Genomic DNA, 21,490 nt, shown 5'->3' on the forward strand with positions numbered 1-21,490 from the left:
GGGTGACCTGAAACACGCGGGGGCAGAGGAGCCCTCCGGCAGGACCAGGCTGGACCACTCACCGAGGCAGGCCGGTGGCGATGCAGAAGAGATCCATGATGTCGCTGGAGTTGCAGTACTTGCTGAAGATCACCTGCAGGACAGAGCAACAGGCTTGAGGAGCGGCAGGAGCAGGCGACTGGTCTCCACGCTGACCGCAGAGCCCTGATCCCCCTCGCCCGCCCAACCCACAGGTTTATTTTAAAAAGAAAAAAAATGTAACCTTGGGACTTCCAGTCAAAATAGGGGCATAGGTACATGTGGTACTTGCCTCCCCCCACAACCACATCGAAATTACAACTGAACAACAGGACAATCATCGTTGAGAACCGCCTGAAATCAAGCTGAATGCAAGTCCTACGACTATGGAATTAAAGAAGCCACATCCAGACTGGTAGGAGGGTGGAGGTGCGGAGGGGCTGGTCCCACACCCACGTGTGGTGGATAAAGATCAGGAGGATACTTCGGCTGGGAAGGTCCTCCCTGAGGAATGAGGGGTCCCTGTCCCACATCAGGCCCCCCAGCTCAGGGTTCCAGTGCCAGTAAGAGAATCCCCATCACTTCTGGCTGTAAAAACCAGCAGGGATCAAGGCTGAGGGAGCCTGAGGCTGCTGGAGCCCCAGTTCAGGGGAGGCAGCTTGAAAGTCACAGAGACATAGGGGAGAACTGCACTGTTTGGCAGTGGGGTGCGGGCAGCTTCCTCCTGGACAGACATGCTGGCGGAGGCCACTGTTCCTTTGATGAGCCCTTCCCCTAGGGGCCAGGCAGACAGGTGCCATTGCTGGGCCTCCAGCCACCTGGCTCACACTGTTTGCCCCGCCCTGGTGATTCCCTGCGGCCCCGCCCCACGCAACTTTTGGGCCAACCCAAGCCATTTTCAGTGACTTTTCCATACACCGGGTCCATCTGGGTTCATGCTTTGGATATTCCTAAAATCTTTCAACTAACAGCAGAGAGCCATGTACCTCTCTCTAAGTGGCCCAGGCCTGGCACTAGAAGCAGCCAGCCTCGGTTTACAGCTTGGCTTCACCTGGGTACCTCCAAGCCCAGTACAAGAAGCAGCCATCTGCAGATCACTTTGTAGCTTATGCCGGGTGGCCCTGGGTAGAACTCAGGCAGTGGCTGACCTTGGCCTGCACCTCCTGGGAGGCCCCAGAGCCAGCACACCCAGTGAACAACTTCGGACCACATCAAAGCACCACTAACCCACCACCTCCACAAATGACCCACTCAGTGGGTGGACTCAGTGGGTACCAGAGCCCGGTTGAAGTAAGTCTTGCTCTGTGTGGTGGCCCCTGCACAGCTGATCCTCCAAAGCAGTCAGAAGTCGGTGGTCAGTGGGCACAGCCAGTCCTTGCAGCTGAGCAGCCTGAGTAAAACCCTCCTACTGACATGCCAACAGCAATCGAGATTCAATTGCAACAGAGTCCCATGGGGCATGCACCTCAAGGGCCCAGCTGGGGGTGATCAGGGAGGCTGTGCCACTGGACCACAAAGGACACCTACTTATAATAGGTCACCCTACCAACTCTAGTAGATGTAGCAACTCTACCTAATACATAGAAACAAGCACAGGGAGGCAGCCAACATGAGGAGACAAAGAAACATGTCCCAAATGAAAAAACAGAACGAAACTCCAGGAAAAGCAACCTAACAGATGCAGAGTTCAAACACTGGTTATAAGATGCTCAAGAAACTTAGTGAGGACCTCAAGAGCATAATAAAGGACCAGTCAGAAATAAAGAATGCACTAACTGAAATAAATAATAATTTATGGAGTATTAACAGTAGAGTAGGTGAAGCTAAGAATTAAACCATCGATTTGGAAGCAAAAAACACCCAGTCAGAAGAGCAAAAAGAAAAAAGAAAAAAAAAAAGAGAGAGAGAGAGAAAAGTCCAGCCTGCGTGGCTCAATGGATTGAGTGTCATCCATGGACTGAGAGGTCCTGGTCCGATTCCTGGTCAGGGCACATGCTCAGGTTGTGGGCTCGACCCCCAGTGGGGGACATGCAGGAGGCAGCTGATTGTTTCTCTCTCACATCGATGTTTCTGTCTCTTTCTCTTCCATTCTCTCTAAATCAATAAAAACATATTTAAAAAAATGAGGATAGTGTAAGGAGCCTCTGGGACAACTTCAAGCATATCAACATTCCCAACGTGGGGGTGCCAAAAGGACGAGAGAGAGAGAGAGCAAGAAATTCAAAACCTATTTGAAAAGATGACAGAAAACTTCCCTAACTTGGTGAAGGAAACAGACATACAAGTCCAGGAAGCACAGAGAGTCCCAAACAAGATGAACCCAAAGAGGTCCACACCAAGACACATCATCATCAAAATGCAAAAGGTAAAGGACAAAGAGAGAATCTTAAAAGCAGGAAGAGAAAAGCAGTTAGTTATCCACAAGGGAGCTTGTTATCCATAAGACTGTCAGCCGATTTCTCAAAAGAAACTTTGCAGGCCAGAAGGGAGTGGCAAGAGATATGCAAAGTGATGAAAAGCAATGACCTACTACCAAGATTACACTACCCAGTAAAGCTATCATTTAGAATTGATGGACATATAAAGAGTTTCTCAGATAAGGAAAAACTGAAAGAACTCATCACCACCAAACCAGTATTATAGGAAATGTTGAAGGGTCTTCTTAAAGAAAAAGTAGATAAAAAATGTGAACAATAAAATGGCAATAAATACATATCTATCAATGATTGATTCTACAAACAAAATGAACAAGCAAAACAGAAATAGACTTACAGATACAGATAACTTTTTGTTGGTTGCTAGATGGGAGGAGGTTTGGGAAATGAGTGAAAAAGATGAAGGGATTAACAAGTACACATTAGGCCCTGGCTGGTTTGGCTCAGCGGTTAGAGCATCGGCCCATGGACTAGAGAGACCCGTGTTCGGTTCCCGCTAAGGGCACGTACCTCGGTTGTAGTTTGTCCCCGGCCCCGGTTGGGGTCATGTGGGTGGCTACCAGTTGATGTGTCTCTCTCACATCAATGTTTTTCTCTCTTCCTCCCTCTGTCCCTCCCGCTCTATCTGAAGATAAACGCAAAAGTGTCCTCGGGTGAGGATTTAACAAGAAAAGAAGTACAAATCAGTTGTTAGACTGATGAACTTTAGAGGGGAGGGGGGTGCAGGCAGAGATAAACAAAGGAACTTATATGCATATATGCATAACTAATGGACACAGATAATAGTGTGGGGAAGGAAGAAGGGGGTGAATGGGGGGAAAAGGGAGGGCATCTGTATACTTTCAACAACAAAGATAAATGAAAAACAACAACCCTGTAACCTTGGGCACTGGAATGTTGCACATAATACACGTCATTGAGTGCACTTAGAGAGGTTGTGACAAACTTCATGCCTTTGCCACTGAAAAGGGTTGTATACAACAAAGCTACCACCCCCGGAAACACCCCCACAGGTGACATTGCTGCCACACGCCCATTATCGGTGGTGTTTGACTCACTGGAGTCAACCTTGGCTTAACGATGTCTCATCAGAGGGATTTCCCCATGACCTCATGAGGGCCATTAGATAAAAAAAAAAAATTGTAAGGTCTTTAACCTTTTTTTTTTTTTTTTTTATCCTCACCCGAGGACATTTTTCCATTTTTTTGTACAGATAGAGTGGAAGGGAGAGAGAGGAAGAGAGAGAGAAACATCGACGTGAAAGGGACACATCGAGTGGCTGCCACCCGCACGACCGACCAGGGCCGGGGACAAACTGCAACTGAGGTACGTGCCCTTAGCAGGAACCGAACCCGGGTCTCTCCAGACCGCAGTCCGACACCCTAACCGCTGAGCCAAACCGGCCAGGGCTAAGGTCTTTAACTTTTAAAAATTGCTTTTTAGGGTTTGGGGGCTGAGGTTATATGACTAAATTGAAGAGGAAATCACAGTGAGAAGGGATGTGACGTGAACCATGGCCCCCAGGGCACATCTTCGGGGTGCCTCCCACCAGACAGGGAGAGTGCACGGGCATCAGCACCTTTGGTGCGAGGGACCCCTCGTCCCTCCCTGAGGGACTCCAAGTACACTGACGGAGGTGTTCTCCACGGCAGACAGTGCATGTGACAGTCCACACCGGAGCCCCATTTTCATCACAACAGATGTTTTCCTTCAGCATTTCCCTGACCTGGGCCTGTTTGCTCACCAGCAGGAGCCTGGGCTGGGGACCGCAGAAAGGCTGAGCCGGGTGGTGATTTGTCAGTGCCCAGGGCACCACTTCTAGCTAAGATCAGTTTGCGTTTTCCTTTATTGGAAACAGTTAAATACAATGAGTAGATCTTTCCCCCATAAACTCAACCTTTGTATGACTAACAGCACTTCCTGTGTGCTGATGGCCTACAACACTGGGACAAAGTCTCTGTTAGTGATGGTGACATTGGTCTGCACGGTTCACCCTGCAGCCACTGTCCTGGCTCAGCCCTGGACCCTTGCAGCAACCAACCCCTGCACTGGTCCATGCCTCTGGTCTCGCTCAGCCTCGGTTTCTAGAACTCAGATCTGTTGAGCCACAGGGCCACCTCCTCGCCTGAGCACGTGAGGTTCTGGGGTTTGTCCTTCTAGCCGGAGTCCTTGCCAAGTTCCTATCCTCGGCCTTCAGTCCAGGACGAGTCCGCCCCTGGCTCCCACTCCTGCTACTGCTCTAGTCCCTCCCCCGCCCCTTTCCTTGTTCCCCCCTGTTCCTGGCCATCAGGACTCAGTGGCGGCGTCTCAAAGCCTCCGAACCCACTGCCAGAGGTCTTGCCTTTGACCGTGTGTCAGGCCCACGTTTTCATGACAGCACGTCCGTGGCTCAGGCCTGGCCTCCCTGGCTGTGCCGTGCGGGGTGCGGCGTGGGAGGGCTGGGTCTGGGGTCCTGCCCACTCAGCCACTGCCAAGGGAATGTTTCTGACTTCCCCATCTTGAACCTTTGTCACGTTCACGTCCATTGCTGGGCTGAGGCCCTGCACTCCGGCGAGGCAGGTGGTGCTGGCTCAGCCCAGGAGAAGCAGCACCTTGTGTAGTTCTTCAAGGCTCATATGCAAAGACACTACACGTCTAGCAGGAGTCCTGTCCTAGCCCCTCGGAGTTCGTGGGGTGGGGGGCATCTCGGGGGTTATTTCTCTCCAGTCTCATCAGGCAAGACAGCTTCAGACCACGGGCTTTGGGGAGCTTGATGAAGGAATCATACCAACAACAGCACCTCAAAAGGCGAGGGAGGCTGCTAATGGGATCACAGCCTCTTATGACTGAAGGGCTCCCTGATTTCGCCAGAAGGAACTCAACTTTGCCAACAGCACCTATCCCGCAGATGGGGCCTTCCCACTGCCGTAGTTGGAGCGATGATGGGGGGTCTGGCTGCCTGGTGGCCCCTGACACTCCCTCTGCCTCGTCTGTGACCTCAGCAAGCTACTCAGCTTCTTCGTACTTCAATTTTACCTTCTGTGAAACAGGCAAACACGTGTTCCTGTCACCCACAGATGGTTTGTTTCACTCAGACCCTTGCTGAAGGCTCTGTGGCCAGCTGGAGGCCAGTCTGTGACATCACTGAAGGGCCACCTCAGAGCCCTAGAGAAAAGGACCATGGGGACTGGTGTCTGATGGCCTCGCCTGGGCGATGTTCAGACGGTTCCAGGGGGCCGACCAGGATTTCCAGAACTCTCTTTAGTTCAGAAACAGACAGCTTGATGAGGTGCTAACCCGAGCGGAGAATGACCAGGAGTTCGCTGTGCTGATCTGTGTGGTGTAGACCTCGTTTTAAGGCTTCATTGTGGAAGTTCTCGCTCTCTCTCCCGCAGCTGTCGGTTACTCCTTACCACCTAACAGATTCTTTCCTGAACCAAAGTGAAACATTTTCAATGGTATCTGATTTTTACTGTCTGCCTGCCCCTAATTCAGAAACTTTTAGTAAGTGTTTACTTCTCATGGCAACATTGTTACCTGCAGTTTCCTAAATAATCTGTCCGCCTTTTTACCAGGATATAACCGGGGAAATCCGTTTTCTAAGCAACGTGCTCATTTACTCGACTCTTGTAAGGAGCCGAGTGTGACCATGAGGAGTTGGTGCTTGCAAAGCCCTCCCCGGGGGACTGACCTGGTCCCTGGCCCTCTGGCTCCAGCCATCCATCGGGGGAGAAAGGCCTTGCCTATTGGCAGCACGGGGACCTTGGGGTATTCTGAGGACCTTCACAAGAGATGTGTTCACCCAATCTGTAAGAGTTTTGTGCGCTGGCCTTCCCAGCCTCGGAACGGCAGACAGTAGAAGTGTCAACAAGCCAATTATGAAGTCTTCTAGCAAAGCAAACACAAGAAGGCCCATGTGGCAGACTGACACTCTGCTGCCCTGTACGAAGCATCCAGCCAAATCCAGTGATGCCAACCTTACGCTGCGACCCAGAATAATCTTTCCTTCAGATTCCTTCTGACAACAGGCTGGGAAGTTTGGAATAAGAGGACGAGTCCCTGGGGAGTCTCCAGTGTAAACCACGCCGTGTCCATTGGTAAATGCATTTCCATATTCTGCATGCAAATGCATGGTTCTTCGTTTCTCTGTTTGAACTGGTGGTAACATCTTACCAGTTCTGTCGCTCAACTAATGCTTTGATGCGGTCATTTCATGTCTGTGTGAAGGCCGTGCCTTTACCTTACTTACTTAGTTAGTTGCTGAGCCCTCAGCAGGGCCAAGGCAGGTGAGCGGGGGGTGAAGCAGCAGGTGCGCCCTCACGTCAGCTGTGCTGGGACAGCAACGTCTCGCCGACTCGCAGGGTGTCCGAGAAGCTGTGGCCGGGCTCAGGTGTGGCTGAGAAACCAGCCCCACAGCACACAGGCTTGGCTGACTCAGGAAGGTCATCCTCCCCCGGCAGCCTTGTCGGGAAGGCTTTTGTTCACATGTTGAACATTTTGCAAATCCTTTATCCAGAAGCAAAGAGCACAGACACAAAGGGGGGGGCAGTTTGGTAAAACGAAACTTAAGGATGAGATGCGGAGGCAGTAAGATTGACGGAGAAGAGTCTGTACTGGCCTCCCACTGGGGGCGAATCGGGGCCGGAGGTCATGAGTGAGCATGACAGGTCACCCCAAACTCTTGCATGAGGTTTGATTGGCAGCCCCTGATATTAAAACAAGACCAGAGAGTAGACGAGAAGGCAGAGGCCTCTCGTCCCCGGGTATTGAGCTTCCCTATTCAGCTGGGCCTGTGGATGTCAGAGGAATCGCTGGCGCCCGGAACCATCCTGCCTGCATCACAGAATAACCGACACTGAGCACGAGCCACAGGCCAGACCCCGTGCTAAGGGATCCCGAGGAGACGGGGTGCACGGAGCCACAGGCTCAGGCTCAGCCAGCGAGGGGCAGTCAGAACCGCATCCCAGGCCACCGCGGTCCAGTGCTCACACCTCAACACAACCCTTGACGCCAGGTCTTCTGACGGCTACACTCGGACCAGCCGCCTGGGAGTGGTGCTGTGACAGCCGCATGGGTCCAGGGCTTGTCCCCACAGTTACTCCTTTTGCTTATGGCCTTCTCTTTCACCCCACCCCCCATGGGCAAGACCATAACCACTTGGAGCCTCAGTTTGCCATTCTGTAAATGGGGCTGGTCATCTCAGCTCTGCCTGCCTCTCAGAGCTGGGATGAGAAATATGTGCGGGAACGCGTCTGAAAGGATCCCACAAAACACCTGTTTGAACACGCAAGTCTGTGTCACACCCTCTCGGGTGCCCGTGAATCTCACGGTCCTGCTGTTTCTGATGCCCTGGCTCTGGACACAAGCCAAAGGCACCCAGATGGCACCTGGCCACATTCTGTGTGGGGCCCAATTTTTATTTTGGTGGGAATTCCATCTGCAGAATTTCCAGAGCTTGAGGAAAGAACGGCTGACCCAGCTCTGTGATGCCTGCATCTCCTGGGGAGGGAGCTGCCACTGACCTGGAAAGTCGGGAACTGAGGCCCGGGACCCCCTACCCTGAGCTGCGCGCTCACAGCCGGCTGGCCCCTGCTTTGTTGGGACCGATCAACAGCCAATCAAAACAAAGAAGAGAGGTGAGGGTCACTGGAGCACACACGGATGGACGGGACTTTCTGGCTCAGCTCAGGGTTGGGACCAGCCTTGATCCATCCGTGTTGCACAGCCCAAAAGGCGGGGCCCAGTGCTCTGGTCAGGACTGTACGCAGCTGGCTGGGTGGGCGCCTTTCTGACAGTTGCTCGCTAGCCCTGTCTTACAGGTGGGGACTTGGGAGTGAGACCAGGTGACCACAACAGCCAGCCCATACCCATCATGGCAAGGGCTGCCTCGACCAACTGGCTGTCCAGCACACTCCCTTCGGCCCTGGACAGGTGGTCCTGGCTCCTGGCGACCCTGCCCCATCCCCACGGCCCGACCTATGGTCATTATCCAGTCACCTTTCCTCACCAGGACTTTTACTAAGTGATTCGGAGCTGGCGGCAACTGGGGTGAGCACAGGGTCATGGGGGGTCCGTCCTCAGCTGACCACACCAGCCACCCAGATGAATAATAAGAGGCAGCCCCGGGAGAAGGGACGAGAGGGAGGTGCCAATCACAGAGGGCAGAGAGCCCAGGACCCCCCAGGCTTCCTGGCACCCCATATCCTGAGGCTTTTTCTGGAGACTGCAGTGTCCTTACAGAAGCTCTCAGTGGGTAAGCCCCCTTCCCGAGTCCATTGACCCCCCCCCCCAACCTCCGCCTCTTGAAAAGGCATAAGAAAGTTTCTGTTTCTTGGTATCAAAAGAGCTTGACCAATACACTTAGAGAAACCGGAGTAAGTGGAGCAGATGGCAGAGGGCTGCCAAACCGTGTCCGGTGGCCTCTGTCTTGAAGAGACAGGACTGGGCCATTTTAAAAAGCCCGGGAGTGACGTCTCTACTCTGAGTCCAGACACCTCTTCCTGAGACATGACTGCATCCCCCTTTCTCCTCCCCACCCCGACAGCCCACTCAGGGGCTCCTTGAGGGGAGAATACAGGAAGGGGACCCCTCCAGTGCCTGTCTGGCAGCCTTTATTGATTTTAGAGAGAGAGGAAGTGAGAGAGAGACAGACAGAAACATCGATGAGAGAGAACATCGACTGGCCGCCTCCTGCACACCCCGCACTGGGGATGGACCCACAACCTGGGCATGTGTCCTGACCGGGAATTGAACCGGCGACCTCTTGGTGCAGGGGCGGATGCTCAGCCACTGAGCCACACCGACCTGACCACACACTGCTGTTTTGTGCCAGAGGCAGGAGGACATGAGTCTGTGGGCAGGTCCAACGTTGCGCGGTTAAGCGGCGCAAACCTGATCACGCCGAGCGGGAGCTCCCCGGGGACCCTGGCGGGAAGGGCAGCGTGTCTTTCAGCGAGATGCAGTGCGGGCGTCGTGAAGGGAGGGAGCAATGAGCCTGCGGAAGGTTCTGGAGCGGAAACAATATTCCAACCAAGTGAGCACTGAACAGGAAGTAGGACACAGGCGACGCCAGCAGCAAAATGGGGGCGAGGGTCCAGGCTTCAGCAAGACCAACACAAGCGATGAGGCGTTCACCCCCAGACCGGCGCAGCCCCACCTGTGCCAGACCTTCCCGAAAGGTCTTCCACCACCAAGGGGGGCCTGCATTGGGGCTTCCTCCCCCTTGGCCTGTGGGGAGAAACCAGGGTTCATTTTTGTCACCTCCTGATTCAGGCTGGGACCTCTGCCCTGGACCGCTCCTGGCTCACCATGTGGTTTTGACTACGTAAGGTGTTGTAATAAAGCCCCATTTGCCAGTTTGGAGGGACCAGCCCAGCGAGATCCCTCTGGGGACCAGTCCTTTAATTCAGCAGCAGATGCCACCACAGGGGAGCTGCCGGACTATGATGCACACGGTTTTGTGAAGCTCTGACTCCAACCCTGGCACTCGGGGGGAAGTGGGTGCGCCACCACCGGGCTCCCTGACCTCAAGCCCAGCCCTCGTCTGGGCGTGCCTGACATGGAATGTGGCAGGCCCAGCACCTGCTGTCATGCCCACCGGCCTCACCACAGATGGCCATGGCTGCCACACCGTCTGTTTTCAGGAGTGGAGGGCATGTTTGTCCGTGTGCCCAGAGCTAGGGCAGGTGCTGCCCAGCAGGTGCTGCATTCCATTTTTGCCAGATACCAGGTCTGGTTTTTGGAGCGTGCCCTGAAGGCCGTATGCTCCCTTACATATGTGACTTAAACTGATGTACGAATTCACCTTTATGAAGACGTTTTAAAAGAAAGCTTTTTCAGAAAAGCTGGTCTTAAATGTCCATCATCTGCTCTCCTTTTTCTTCTTGCCTTTGCCTTTTTAGGACATTTCACCGAGGACCTATGGGGGGGGGGTGCATGGCCCAGGCACACAGGACTAGCCTGGCTGCTGGGGTGTGGGCAGCCTCAAGGGGGGCTCCAGCCAGGCAGGAATGTATGAGACAGCACGGGTGTGGCATCCTTATTTGGGCTCCACACATAAAAACGACTTGTCATTTTCTGTGCCCATTCACCCTCATCATTTAGGCATCTGTTCAGTCCCAACCCCGTGGCGTGGCTGCTGAGGATGTTATTCCTCCTGAGCGATGAGGTGCCCTGGCAGAGGCCAATGGGAACAGCAGAGGGGCCGGAAGCCGGCGCTGCGGCCAGGCCTCCCCCCAGCCCCCAGGCCCACATTTCCTTCCATAACGTCCATACGGGATGGAGGGCGAAGACCCCCAGCTTAGCTCCCTTTTTCTATTTGAATAGAAATTCCTTGCAGCTGCTCAGGACATTTCTTGCTGGGTTGTCGAATTCTAGTTTGGATTGGCATGAAGTCAATAACCACTAGAAACTGTGGGTTTCTCGCATGGATATTTGTGGGGCTATGTTGTGAAATGCTCCCAACCCAGGACAGATATGATAACCGTATAGCAATTTAGGCTCGGGTTGGGCGCTGCGGGCTGGGAAGACAAAAGGCACCACCAGCCAGGGTGGGAAGTTCAGTGCGTGGGGCCGGGCAGGGAGGGGTGGTCAGAGGACAGTGGTCCCGAGATTTTCCACCAAGGAGACGATCTTACCCAGCTGCTGCGGCATTGGTTCCCTTTCAAATCCCAGCACACGCCCTGGCCGGTTTGGCTCAGTGGTTGGAGCGTCGGCCTGCGGTCTGGAAAGACCCGGGTTCGGTTCCCGCTAAGGGCACGAGCCTCGGTTGCAGTTTGTCCCCGGCCCTGGTTGGGTCACGTGGGTGGCGACCACTCGATGTGTCCCTTTCACGTCGATGTTTCTCTCTCTCTCTCTCTCTCTCTCTCTCCCACTCTATCTGAACAAAATATCGAAAAATGTCCTCGGGTGAGGATTAAAAAAAAAAAAATCCCAGCACACATCTGCTCTCCCTTTCACAATCCTGAAAAGTGGTGTCAGGTAAGTCACGCTTCGGGGTTGACTGTTGTAAAACATGTAGTTACGTTCATTGTCTCGCTGGTACTGCTCACACCGACTGAAATTTTCTGCTCAACTGTCTTTGTGACAATTTCGCAGCGCTCCTTTGAAATTGGACTAACGACTCTGGAGCAAAATTTTCTACCTTCTAAGTCTTTTACAGTCTCTCCCCCAAGGGATTTTATTTTATTTTTCGGGGTGGGGGGAGGGGCAGGGCCAGGAGGGATTTTGAATGTCTATGGCTGAAGGTGAGACCAGTAGAACCATGATGCTGGGTCCTAGCGGGAGCAGGGAAGAAAGGGAGAGAAGAGACCGGCCCTTCCCATTGGTGGCCTTCCAAGGAGCGTGCCTGAGCGCCCTTCCTCCTTCCTCCAATCAGAACTGGCTCCTCTTCCAACCACGCCCCCTCTGGCCCTTCCTCAGTCTCTTCTGGCTGTTGACCTCACTGCGTCCCTGCACCTTCAATCTCAGCATTACACCGTCATCGTTTTACTTACTCTTATAACTTGACAATGACGTTGATTCATTATAAGTATGACACAGACATCAGAAATCTCCACCCAACCCAAATAAAGACACCGACTTCTAGAAATAGCCACACTGGCCTCCGAAAATTGAATTATTTAATCAAATTGGCCATAATAAAACAGGGGTAGAATGCCAAAATCTAGAAGCAGCCTAGATGTCCTTCGGTGAGGGAATGCTCACCCATGGTCCCTGCGCACCATACAGCACTGCCCAGCGATGAGAGGGAACCACCGATCCACATGACAGCCACCACGGGTCTCCAGGGATGTAAGCCGAGTGAATAAAAGCCAACCCCAAAAGGTTACAAGTTGTATGATTCCATGTATATGACATTCTTGATGTGACAAAATTACAGAAACGGAGAACAGAGTAGCGTCAGCCCGGAGTTAGGGACACAGATGACGGGGGAGGGGGAGGGCTATGAAAGGGATGGAGCTGTTCTGTACTGTGACCGAGGTGCAGGATGCCAGGGCCTGCATGTGGGATGACATTGTAGAGAACTGAATACACACTGAATGGCACGGGGGACTATCTCACTGTCAGGATCCTGGTGGGGACACAGCACTGTAATTCTGCAGGATGTCATCACTGGGGAACCCGAGTGAAGGGGGCACAGATCTCTCCGGCGTCTTTCTGACAAGCGCATGTTCCACCTGCGACGCTCTCCAAGAGCCCGTGTGGAATAAGGAGCCGGCACCTCCTCCGTCTGGGCTGGGGAGGGCGCCCTTCGAGGCATGTGTGTCCACAGAGCCCCGGGGAAAGCGCATTGGCAATACTTCGGCCCTTGGGCCCAGAATCCCGTTTCTAGGGGTTGCTCTTAGGAAAATAATAACAGCAAACAGCTAGTAAAAGCATTCATTACGTGGCGGGCACTGCTGGGTGCTTTTCACTCATCAGCCTGTCTTCACAGCGACCCCATCTCCTCCCGGGTTCACCCCCAAACCACCGCCGCAAGGTCACTCTGCTGGCAAGGCACAGCTGGGGACGTTCCTCTTGTCTTGTTCACTGCAAGGAAGTGAGCTAAGTATCTCCTAAACGCTAGAATGACGACGTTTCAGTACGTCTCCATCACGGAACACTGTACGGGCAGGAAAACCATGGTTTTGAAGACTAAGGCTCTATTGGGAATGCCGCTGAGGCGGAATGGAAGTGATCAGGGCCAAAAATTAGGTAAAAGAGAAACACACGTGCACGCACACTCGGGGAAAACACCAGTGGGAGAGGCCTGATATGCTAGCTGTCTCCTCTGTGCGGTGTGATAACAGCTTATTCCATTTCCTTCTGTACTGCTCTGCATTTTTCAAATATTCTACAATGAATGCGCAGAAAGAAGAAAGAACTTATCTGGTTAGCAGCGGAAGTTAGGAAATGATAACAGAACTAGCTTACAAGGGTGCCTAGAAGCATGCTGCATTGCCCTTACGCACAATTCTTATGAGAGAAAAAAAGTCTTACCATTTTCGTCTGGAAAGAATCCTCTTTGGCATTAAGCCAAGCGGATGAGATAATTAAACGACAGTGAACCAGAAGACAAAAACCAGAATTTAAACAGCATGCAGCTAGGAGTGCGGGGAGGTGGTGCACCCAGAGAGACTCGGGGAAGTGGGAGAGGGGCAGAGACGGTGTGGGGGCAGAGCACCAGACTGAGCAGGGATGGAGCCAGGCGCCTCCTGGGATGGACCCGGAGAAGGTTCCATTGTTCTGTGCTGGCCACAGGTAGCAGGCTGAGCAGCTGATGGGAGACCTAGAGACATGCAGATGGAAAAGGGAATGGGGAGGCAAAGTTCCCACCCCTCACAGTCACTCGGGGTGCCAAGGGTCAGCCGTAGCCAGGCCTCCCTCCCCATCGGGTTAAAGAAGTCCAGACCTTGTCCTAATGGCCCCCATATCCATGCATTTTCAAGACCCTACTGCAGTGAGGTTTTTGGTGACCAGGAGGGGTGTGCAGGCCGGGGCCTCCTTCCAAGGGGGCTGTAAGGAGCCTGGGCAGGGGCCCCAGGGGTCCAGGCTGGAGGTGGGCAGAGACAAGCTCCGGTGGGGAAACCACACCCCAGACTTCCACAGTGGGCGTGGCCAGTGCTGCCCTGGGCCACAGGGGTCTGGGTCCTGGCAGCAGTGGATTCGGATGTCCTTTCTTTACGTAGATTGACTTCAACTCCTTTAGACACTAATGACAAAGCAAGCACTCAGCTATCATCACCGAAGTATTAACGCATTCGAGGAGGGACACGTGATTTTGGGGTCACGTCCACACGAGGCGTGACTGCTGTCCTGAGCCCCGGCTGTCTCACAGACGCCTGCTGGCTGGCGAGCGGGAGGGCATTCGGGCCTGGCCCCACCCAGAGGACGCCGCAGGCCAGGCCCACCTCGGGCCGCCTTTGGGGGGCCAGCAAAACAAACTGATGCTGAGCCCAACATGAGCCCGTGGCTGCCGTCCCGAACCCCCAGTTCCAAATGAGACTCACACAAGGACCCTCTCTGTTCCCATTAATTCTCTAGTGGGTGCTCTAGATTTGAACTTGCAGAGTAAATGGGTGCTGGTACATGTCACTTCCTGTTTCCGTGTTTTATATATAAGAATCACATGTAACACTTAATGAGAAAAAAACCAGTTTGGTTGCTAAATTGCTCAAATCACTGTACTAATCTGGTCATCAGGCAGAGTGGGGCCTGGCAAAGGGGGCAGAGAGCAGAGTGACCCGGGCGGGTGGCTGCTCTGGGCTGGCGCTGTGACTGGGTGGCCCTGGGGGGCCGGAGCTGCCTTCCTGCTGTTCCACATCCCAGGGCCACCCCTGGCCGGAGGATCTCCTAAGCTTGGTGTCGTCGTCATCACCATCACAGGTGAGGACTCCGAGCCACAGACAGAGAAGCGGGCCTGGCTTGTCCACGTGGTCCAGGAGGCAACCGCGGACCCCCTGGCTCCAAGCCCGGAGACACGAGCTATGAAATCAGACCCTCAGTGCAGGTCTGCATGGGAAGTAGAGGTGGTTTCTTGGCCTCTTTGCCCTGTCACTGTCCCTTAATGGAGTCTACAGTATCTGTTTGCCCTGTTCTCAAATGACTGGTATTTCTCGTTGCACACTTGGAGTGAGTATGGGTTCAGAGCCCCTCCCACAGGAAAACAAACAAATTCAAATTCCATTCCTTTTGTCTGTAGGACCATGATTCACTTTCTGTAGCGTTTATAAACGATTCGGCGTTCACACCAGCTTCTCTGAAGGCTTGCCCGCCCTCGAAGCAAACCAGAGCATCTCAGGCTGGCTCCGGACCTCTCGCTCCGGCTCCAAGAGGCAAGCCCAGCACGCCCACCCGAGGGACAGCCAAACTCCAGCTCGAGTGCACCTGCGCCTTTCCTGTCTCTGGGGAGCACGCAGGGACTTCCCGCCGCCTCTTCAGTGCTCGAGAATGGCAGACGCCTAATATATACAACGAACTAAAAAGAGACCAAGACCCAAATCCCACATTAAAAAAAAATTTTTTTAATCCTCATCCGAGAACATTTTTGCATTCATCTTCAGACAGAACGGGAGGGAGAGAGGGGGGGAAGAGAGAGAGAGAAACATTGATGTGAGAGAGATACACCGACTAGTTGCTACTCACACTGACCCCAACCAGGGCCGGGGACAAACCGCAACCGAGGTACGTGCCCTTAGTGGGAACCGAACCCAGACTCTCTGGTTCGCAGGCTGATGCTCTAACCGCTGAGCCTAACCGGCCAGGACCCAAACCCCACATTTTATTACTCAAGAAATAAATACGCGGGAGACTTCCGGTCAAGATGGCGGGAGGTAAACGCGGTACCGCGTCCTCCCACAACCACATCAAAGTTACAACTAAACTACAGAACAACCATCATTCAAAACCGCCTGAAATCAAGCTGAATGGAAGTCGTACAACTACGGAACTAAGGAAAAAAAAAAAAAAGCAGCTACATCCAGACCGGTAGGAGGGGCGGCGGCGCGAGGGGGGGGCAGCGGCGCAGCGGAGGCGGCGCGCGCGCAGCGGTGAGATGGGCTGGTCCCACACCCAAGCGTGGTGGATAAAAATCAGGAGGATCCCGTGGCTGGGAAGGTCCTTCCTGAGGACTGAGGGGTCCCCGTCCCACACCAGGTGCCCCGCTCAGGGTTCCAGTGCCAGGAAGAGAGTCCCCATAACTTCTGGCTGGAAAAACCAGTGGAAACTGAGGCTCAGGGAAGCTGAAGCGGCTGGAGCCCCAGGCAGCTCCTTAAAGGGCCCGCGCACGGACTTATCGGACTCTCTCCCTCTAAGCTCGGAGGGGAGGCAGCTCGAGGGGCGCCAGAGTCTTACAGGGAAGAACTAAGCTGTTTGGCACTGGAGCGAGAGCTGGAGATGGGGCTTCCTCGGGGACAAATGTGCTGTCAGAGGCCTTTGTTCCTTTGGTGAGCCCTTCCTGGGGGACAGAAACCATATCTGGGACTCCAGCAACCTGGCTCACACTCGTAGCCCCGCCCTGCTGACTCCCTGAGGCCCCGCCCTGCCCCACACAACTTTCAAGCTGTTGCCACTTGCTTAACCATAGGATTGGCCGGTCTTGGATCCTGCTTCAGGTTTTTCCTAAATTCTTTCAAACAAGCAGCACCGGGTCTCAGCGAGCCCCATACCTCTCATTAAGTAATACACTGAAACAAACACAGGGAGGCAGCCGAAATGAGGATACAAAGAAACAGGTCCCAAATGAAAGAACAGAACAAAACCCCAATAAAAGAACTAAGCGAAAGGGAGATAAGCAACCTAACAGATACTGAGTTCAAAATACTGCTTATAAGGATGCTCAATGAACTTAGTGAGAACCTCAGTGAACTTAGGGAGGGCATCAAGAGCATAAAAAAGTACCAGTTAGAAATCATGGATACACAGAATTAAAGGAGGCATTAACTGAAATAAAGAATAATTTACACAGCTTCAATAATAGAGTATGTAGATCCAAGGAGCAAACCATCGATTTGGAATATAAGGAAGCAAAAAATCCCCAATCAGAAGAGCAAAAAGAAAAAAGAATCCAAAAAAATGAGGATAGAGTAAGGAGCCTCTGGGATAACTTCAAGCGTGCCAACATTCGCATCTTGGGGGTGCCAGGAGGAGAAGAGAGAGAACAAGAAATCGAAAACCTGTTTCAAACAATAATGGCAGAAAACTTTCCTAACTTGGTGAAGGAAACAGACATACAAGTCCAGGAAGCACAGAGTCCCAAACAAGATGAACCCCAAGAGGCCCACACCAAGACACATCATCATCAAAATGCAAAAGGTTCAAGACAAAGAGAGAATATTAAAAGCAGCAAGAGAAAGGCAGCTAGTTACCTACAAGGGAGTACCCATTAGGCTGTCAGCTGATTTCTCAAAAGAAACTTTGCAGGCCAGAAGGGAGTGGCAAGAAATATTCAGAGTGATGAAAACCAAGAACCTACAACCAAAATTACTCTACCCTGCAAAGCTGTCATTTAGAATCGATGGACATACAAAAACTTTCCCAGACAAGAAAAAGTTAAAGGAGTTCATCACCACCAAACCGTTATTATATGAAATGATGAAGGGTCTTTTTGAAGAAAAAGATAAAATGTATGAACAAACAAAATGGCAATGAATACATATCTATCAACAATGGAATCTACAAACAAAATGAACAGGCAGAACAGAAACATTCTCATAGATACAGAGAACATTTTATTGGTTGCCAGTTGGGAAGGGGGTTGGGGGAATGGGTGAAAAAGGTGAAGGGATTAAGAAGCACAAACTCATGGCTAGACTGACAAACCTCAAAGGGAAAGGGGTTGGGGGGGTGGGAAGAAATAAACCAAAGAACTTATATGCATAACCAATGGACACAGACAATAGTGTGGGAAAAGGTGGGAGGGGGGCGGGAGTGGGGAGGAGGGGGTCAATGGGGGAAAAATGTGGAACATCTGTAATACATTTTACATCCAACAATAAAGATTTGGAAATAAATAAATAAATAAATAAATAAATAAATAAAAGAAATAAATACGCGTTCACTGAAGAAAGGCTGTAGTCTATCTATTTATCTGTCTAGTTATCCATCCATCCCTCCATCCGTCTATGCACACGGGCAATTCACCTCTAATTGTGCGTTATGGATAAAATGGTTCATTTTGTGTAGCCCCTTATTTTTAGAACACACGGCAATAGTATCACCACTAGAACGGATTGCAGTCAGCTGCCAGGCACGCTGCTGTTTTGTTTGCTAACATAAAGTCTGCACTAGGTCTTATTTCCCTTTCCAATTTAGGAAGGAGGCTTCTGGTCACTGCATTTGAAAAGGATATAAAATTGTAACAGAAACTACCATTTATTATCACAAGCAGGCACAAGACATACATTATATTAAAAAAGAAAAAATAAAGAGCTTTGCACGATGGAAATGCTCAGACAGCACAGAGCAGAAGGTGTGGTTCCAGGAAGCCACCCTCCACCTCCCAGCGTCAGCAGCTGTCAACACGAGGCGCAGCCTGCTTGTCTGTACCCAACTCTCCTGGCCGGAGTTACTATAAAGCTCATCCCAGACATCGTATTGTATCACCTGTGTGTATTGCAGTATGGATCTTTAAAATATAAGATCTCTTTCTTTTGGTTTAAGATGGCCACAGTGAGATTATCACACGGAAAGAAAATTAAAAACAGTTTCCCTTATCTTCTCAGGCTGCTATCTATCTATCTATCTATCTAACTATCTATCATCTATCAATACCTATATATATCTTTAAGGCATGTTTTAAGGATCAGAAGTAATACGTGTTCTTCATCAAATAAATGGCAAGGAATGTAAAAGGGACAAAACTTATGGATAGAAAGAGCCTTAAGAAGACAGCAAGCCAACGCAGTGTGTGAGCCTCGTCTAGTAAGTGTGTGTGTATCACACGGTCCCTGTTTTTTTTCCTTGCCTTTGTTTGTTGAAGAACACACACTGTATTTGACCCTATGCCCTAGAGGTAGGTACTGTTATTCCTCTTTGGCAGATATTAAGGCTGAGAGAGTTAGGGAACTCGCCCAGCAGAGGGGTGACGGTCAGCACAGGGCAAGAAGAAGAGCTGGTCCCTGGGATGAAGTGACAAGGTTCTGTTAGACGGTGAAGGCCGAGTGTGGGTGAAGGCCCAGGACGTTGACCAATTCGGATGCAGCGCGCGTACAGAACCCCCTGGGATTGTAGAAGAGTTTGCTGTGGGCAAATACAAAGAGAGGCCCCTGAAGAGCAATTTCACTGCCTTTGCAGAGCTTGCATGGTCGTGATGAGACGGAAGAGAAGTCCAATAAGCCCGCTGACCTGGATGGTGGAAAGGTTCGGAGCCGGGGTTCAAAGATCTGACTCTGGCTCTTTCTCTAACACACTGTGTGGCCCTAGACAGGTCTCTTCACATCTCTGAGTCTCAGAGTCTCATCTTCAGAGTGGAGATAAGGCCACTTCCTCTGGCTTCAAGGTGCTGTGAGCTCCACGGGGCAGTTTCTGCCCTGAGCCTGAGATGCTTCAACAACCATCTCATTCCATGGGCAGACCTTTGTCCACTGGGGCATGACCACCTGTTGCCTGTTGCCTGGAGCCGGCCCCTGGTTCATGCCAGCTCTGTCTCTCACGGACTCCGGGGTTGTGGGCAAATTCCTGACCCTCTTCTCTACACACTTCTGTAAACTGCAACACAGGGGAGACACTAGTAGCCTGACCCCAGGAGGCTCTGCTCTCCGAAGCTTCTGCAGGTGCGATTAGACTAAGGCGCTTGAGAAGAGATTATCCCCGAACATCCAGGTGGCCCTAAATGAAATCACAAAATCACCAGGGAGCCGGAGGGAGAGTTGGCGACACATACCGAGGAGGAGGCTGGGCCCTTCTTACAGGTAACGAGTCCTTTAAGCTGTGTGAGGCATGGAGTGTGCACGTGATTGGGACCCAGCTTCAGGAGGGACCAGAGAAAGATGGGCTACAGAGAGGAGACTCCGAAGGCGGAGGAGCAGGCCCAAGCTGCCCCGCGAAGAGCCGATGTGGGCCTGGGTGGGAGCTGGGAGGTGGGGAGCCTGGAGGAGACGGTCTGGGAATTTGTGGGGAGTTCCCGTCCTCGCTGAGGGTGTTCCCTAGCAGGACGCAGCTGGCCAGGCTGTCTGCACACCCCTCCAGCTCTGCTCCGGCCGGGCGTCTGCGGCGGTCTCGGGCCTCCTCTGCACTGAACCCATCTGTCATGGCTGATCCGATCACCGCTCCTGTCATCCTTCTGGGCCGCTTTGCTTTGTTTCTTCACTTCGGGTGTCTGGGGCCAATCTCCACTGTCATCAGTGATGGATCACAGGGGACTGCAAGTGCAGAAACCGGGAGCTGACGGAATGAGAAGCGTGCTGAGCCGGAGCGAGCTCAGAGGACTACGTTTGGGGGTACAGACTGAAGGTGTCTCCTGGTTTCAGCCTGCTTGACTCCTTGAGCTCAGATTCGAAAAGGCGACTGTGGATGCGCGATCCTTAGACTTCCCCTCACCAGACCCTCGCTCCGCTCCTCTGCCCACTTCTCCCCTTGGCCTGACCAGTTGCTGAATCAGGGCTCCGGTGTGGTCCCTGCGGCCTGTCCTGGGTCAGGGCTTCTTGGCACCCCCGGGGAGAGGGAGGGTGGAGGAGGGAGGGCTGGGGAGGACCTGGGGCTGAAGCCCTACAGGGACCGTCCCTGGGGAACCCTCTCCTGACTTGCAGCCCCTGCAGCCTCGTCCCCAGGCGGCTGTGAGCAGGGCAGTGGGCGGACAAGGGCAAAGAGACGGACGTAGAAGGAACCGTGTGAGATCGAGACCTAAGAACGGGAGGCTGGAAGGATCCACCCCAACTCAGACCCAGACAGCTCAGCTGTCCTAGTCATCAAGCATCGAGATGGAACTCGAGGCCCTCACACAGGCACCCCGAGAAAGTGGCCGCGTGTGTCGTACTCGGAGGCCTCAGAGGATGGCCGTGGGTACTGCAGGGGTCCAAAGAGCTTCCTCTGCAGTGGGAAGAAGGCCTCCTCCCTCTCTCCCTGGCCTCCTCTTCTCCGTTCCTTTCCACTGCCGGAAGTTGCATTCGAAAAACTGAGCACGGTGTTCCTGCCAGAAAAGAAATGTCTTAGAAGGCGGCGGCAGGGACCTCGAGCTGGTCCAGCTTAGCTTCACGCCCGCCGTTACGGTGACTGGAGTCACGGTCCCACCCGTCCTGCTTCGCGTGAACGCAGAAGCGCCCCAGGTGCAGACCTCGTGTGCCCCAAGCTGCGGGTACCCCGGGGAGCGGGGCTTCTGCTCAGTGCCGCTGGGCTTCAGGACGTAACTTCGGTGCCTTCCGATCACGCTGAGATCAGCATCCCCCGTTGCCACGGCCCACGTCGGGCAGCACCTGTGTCCCTCACGGGTGCCCATACTGCCTTCTGCACCGAACACGATCCTCTCTGGCCCGCTGAGCTTAGTTCGATGCCTGGAGATCACAGCAGTTGGCTGAAAGCTGTTAACCCCCAGGCTTTCTCCCAGAGGCCACGCCTGGCACTTCAGAGGGGCAGGTGGGAGC

The 21,490-nt window shown here is 52.8% G+C and overlaps 1 protein-coding gene across 1 annotated transcript in view; it reads right to left on the minus strand.

Annotated features, from left to right (window-relative positions):
* PDE9A (phosphodiesterase 9A) overlaps positions 1-21,490 on the minus strand; it is a 96,579-nt gene that overhangs the window by 63,904 nt on the left and 11,185 nt on the right. The window contains exon 2 of the mRNA XM_036243486.1: positions 63-133. Coding sequence (XP_036099379.1) covers positions 63-133 — 71 coding nt within the window. The remainder of the gene's footprint in view (positions 1-62; positions 134-21,490) is intronic.

This window comes from Molossus molossus, unplaced genomic scaffold, assembly GCF_014108415.1.
Source record: "Molossus molossus isolate mMolMol1 unplaced genomic scaffold, mMolMol1.p scaffold_m16_p_5, whole genome shotgun sequence".
NCBI classification, from domain to species: domain Eukaryota; kingdom Metazoa; phylum Chordata; class Mammalia; order Chiroptera; family Molossidae; genus Molossus; species Molossus molossus.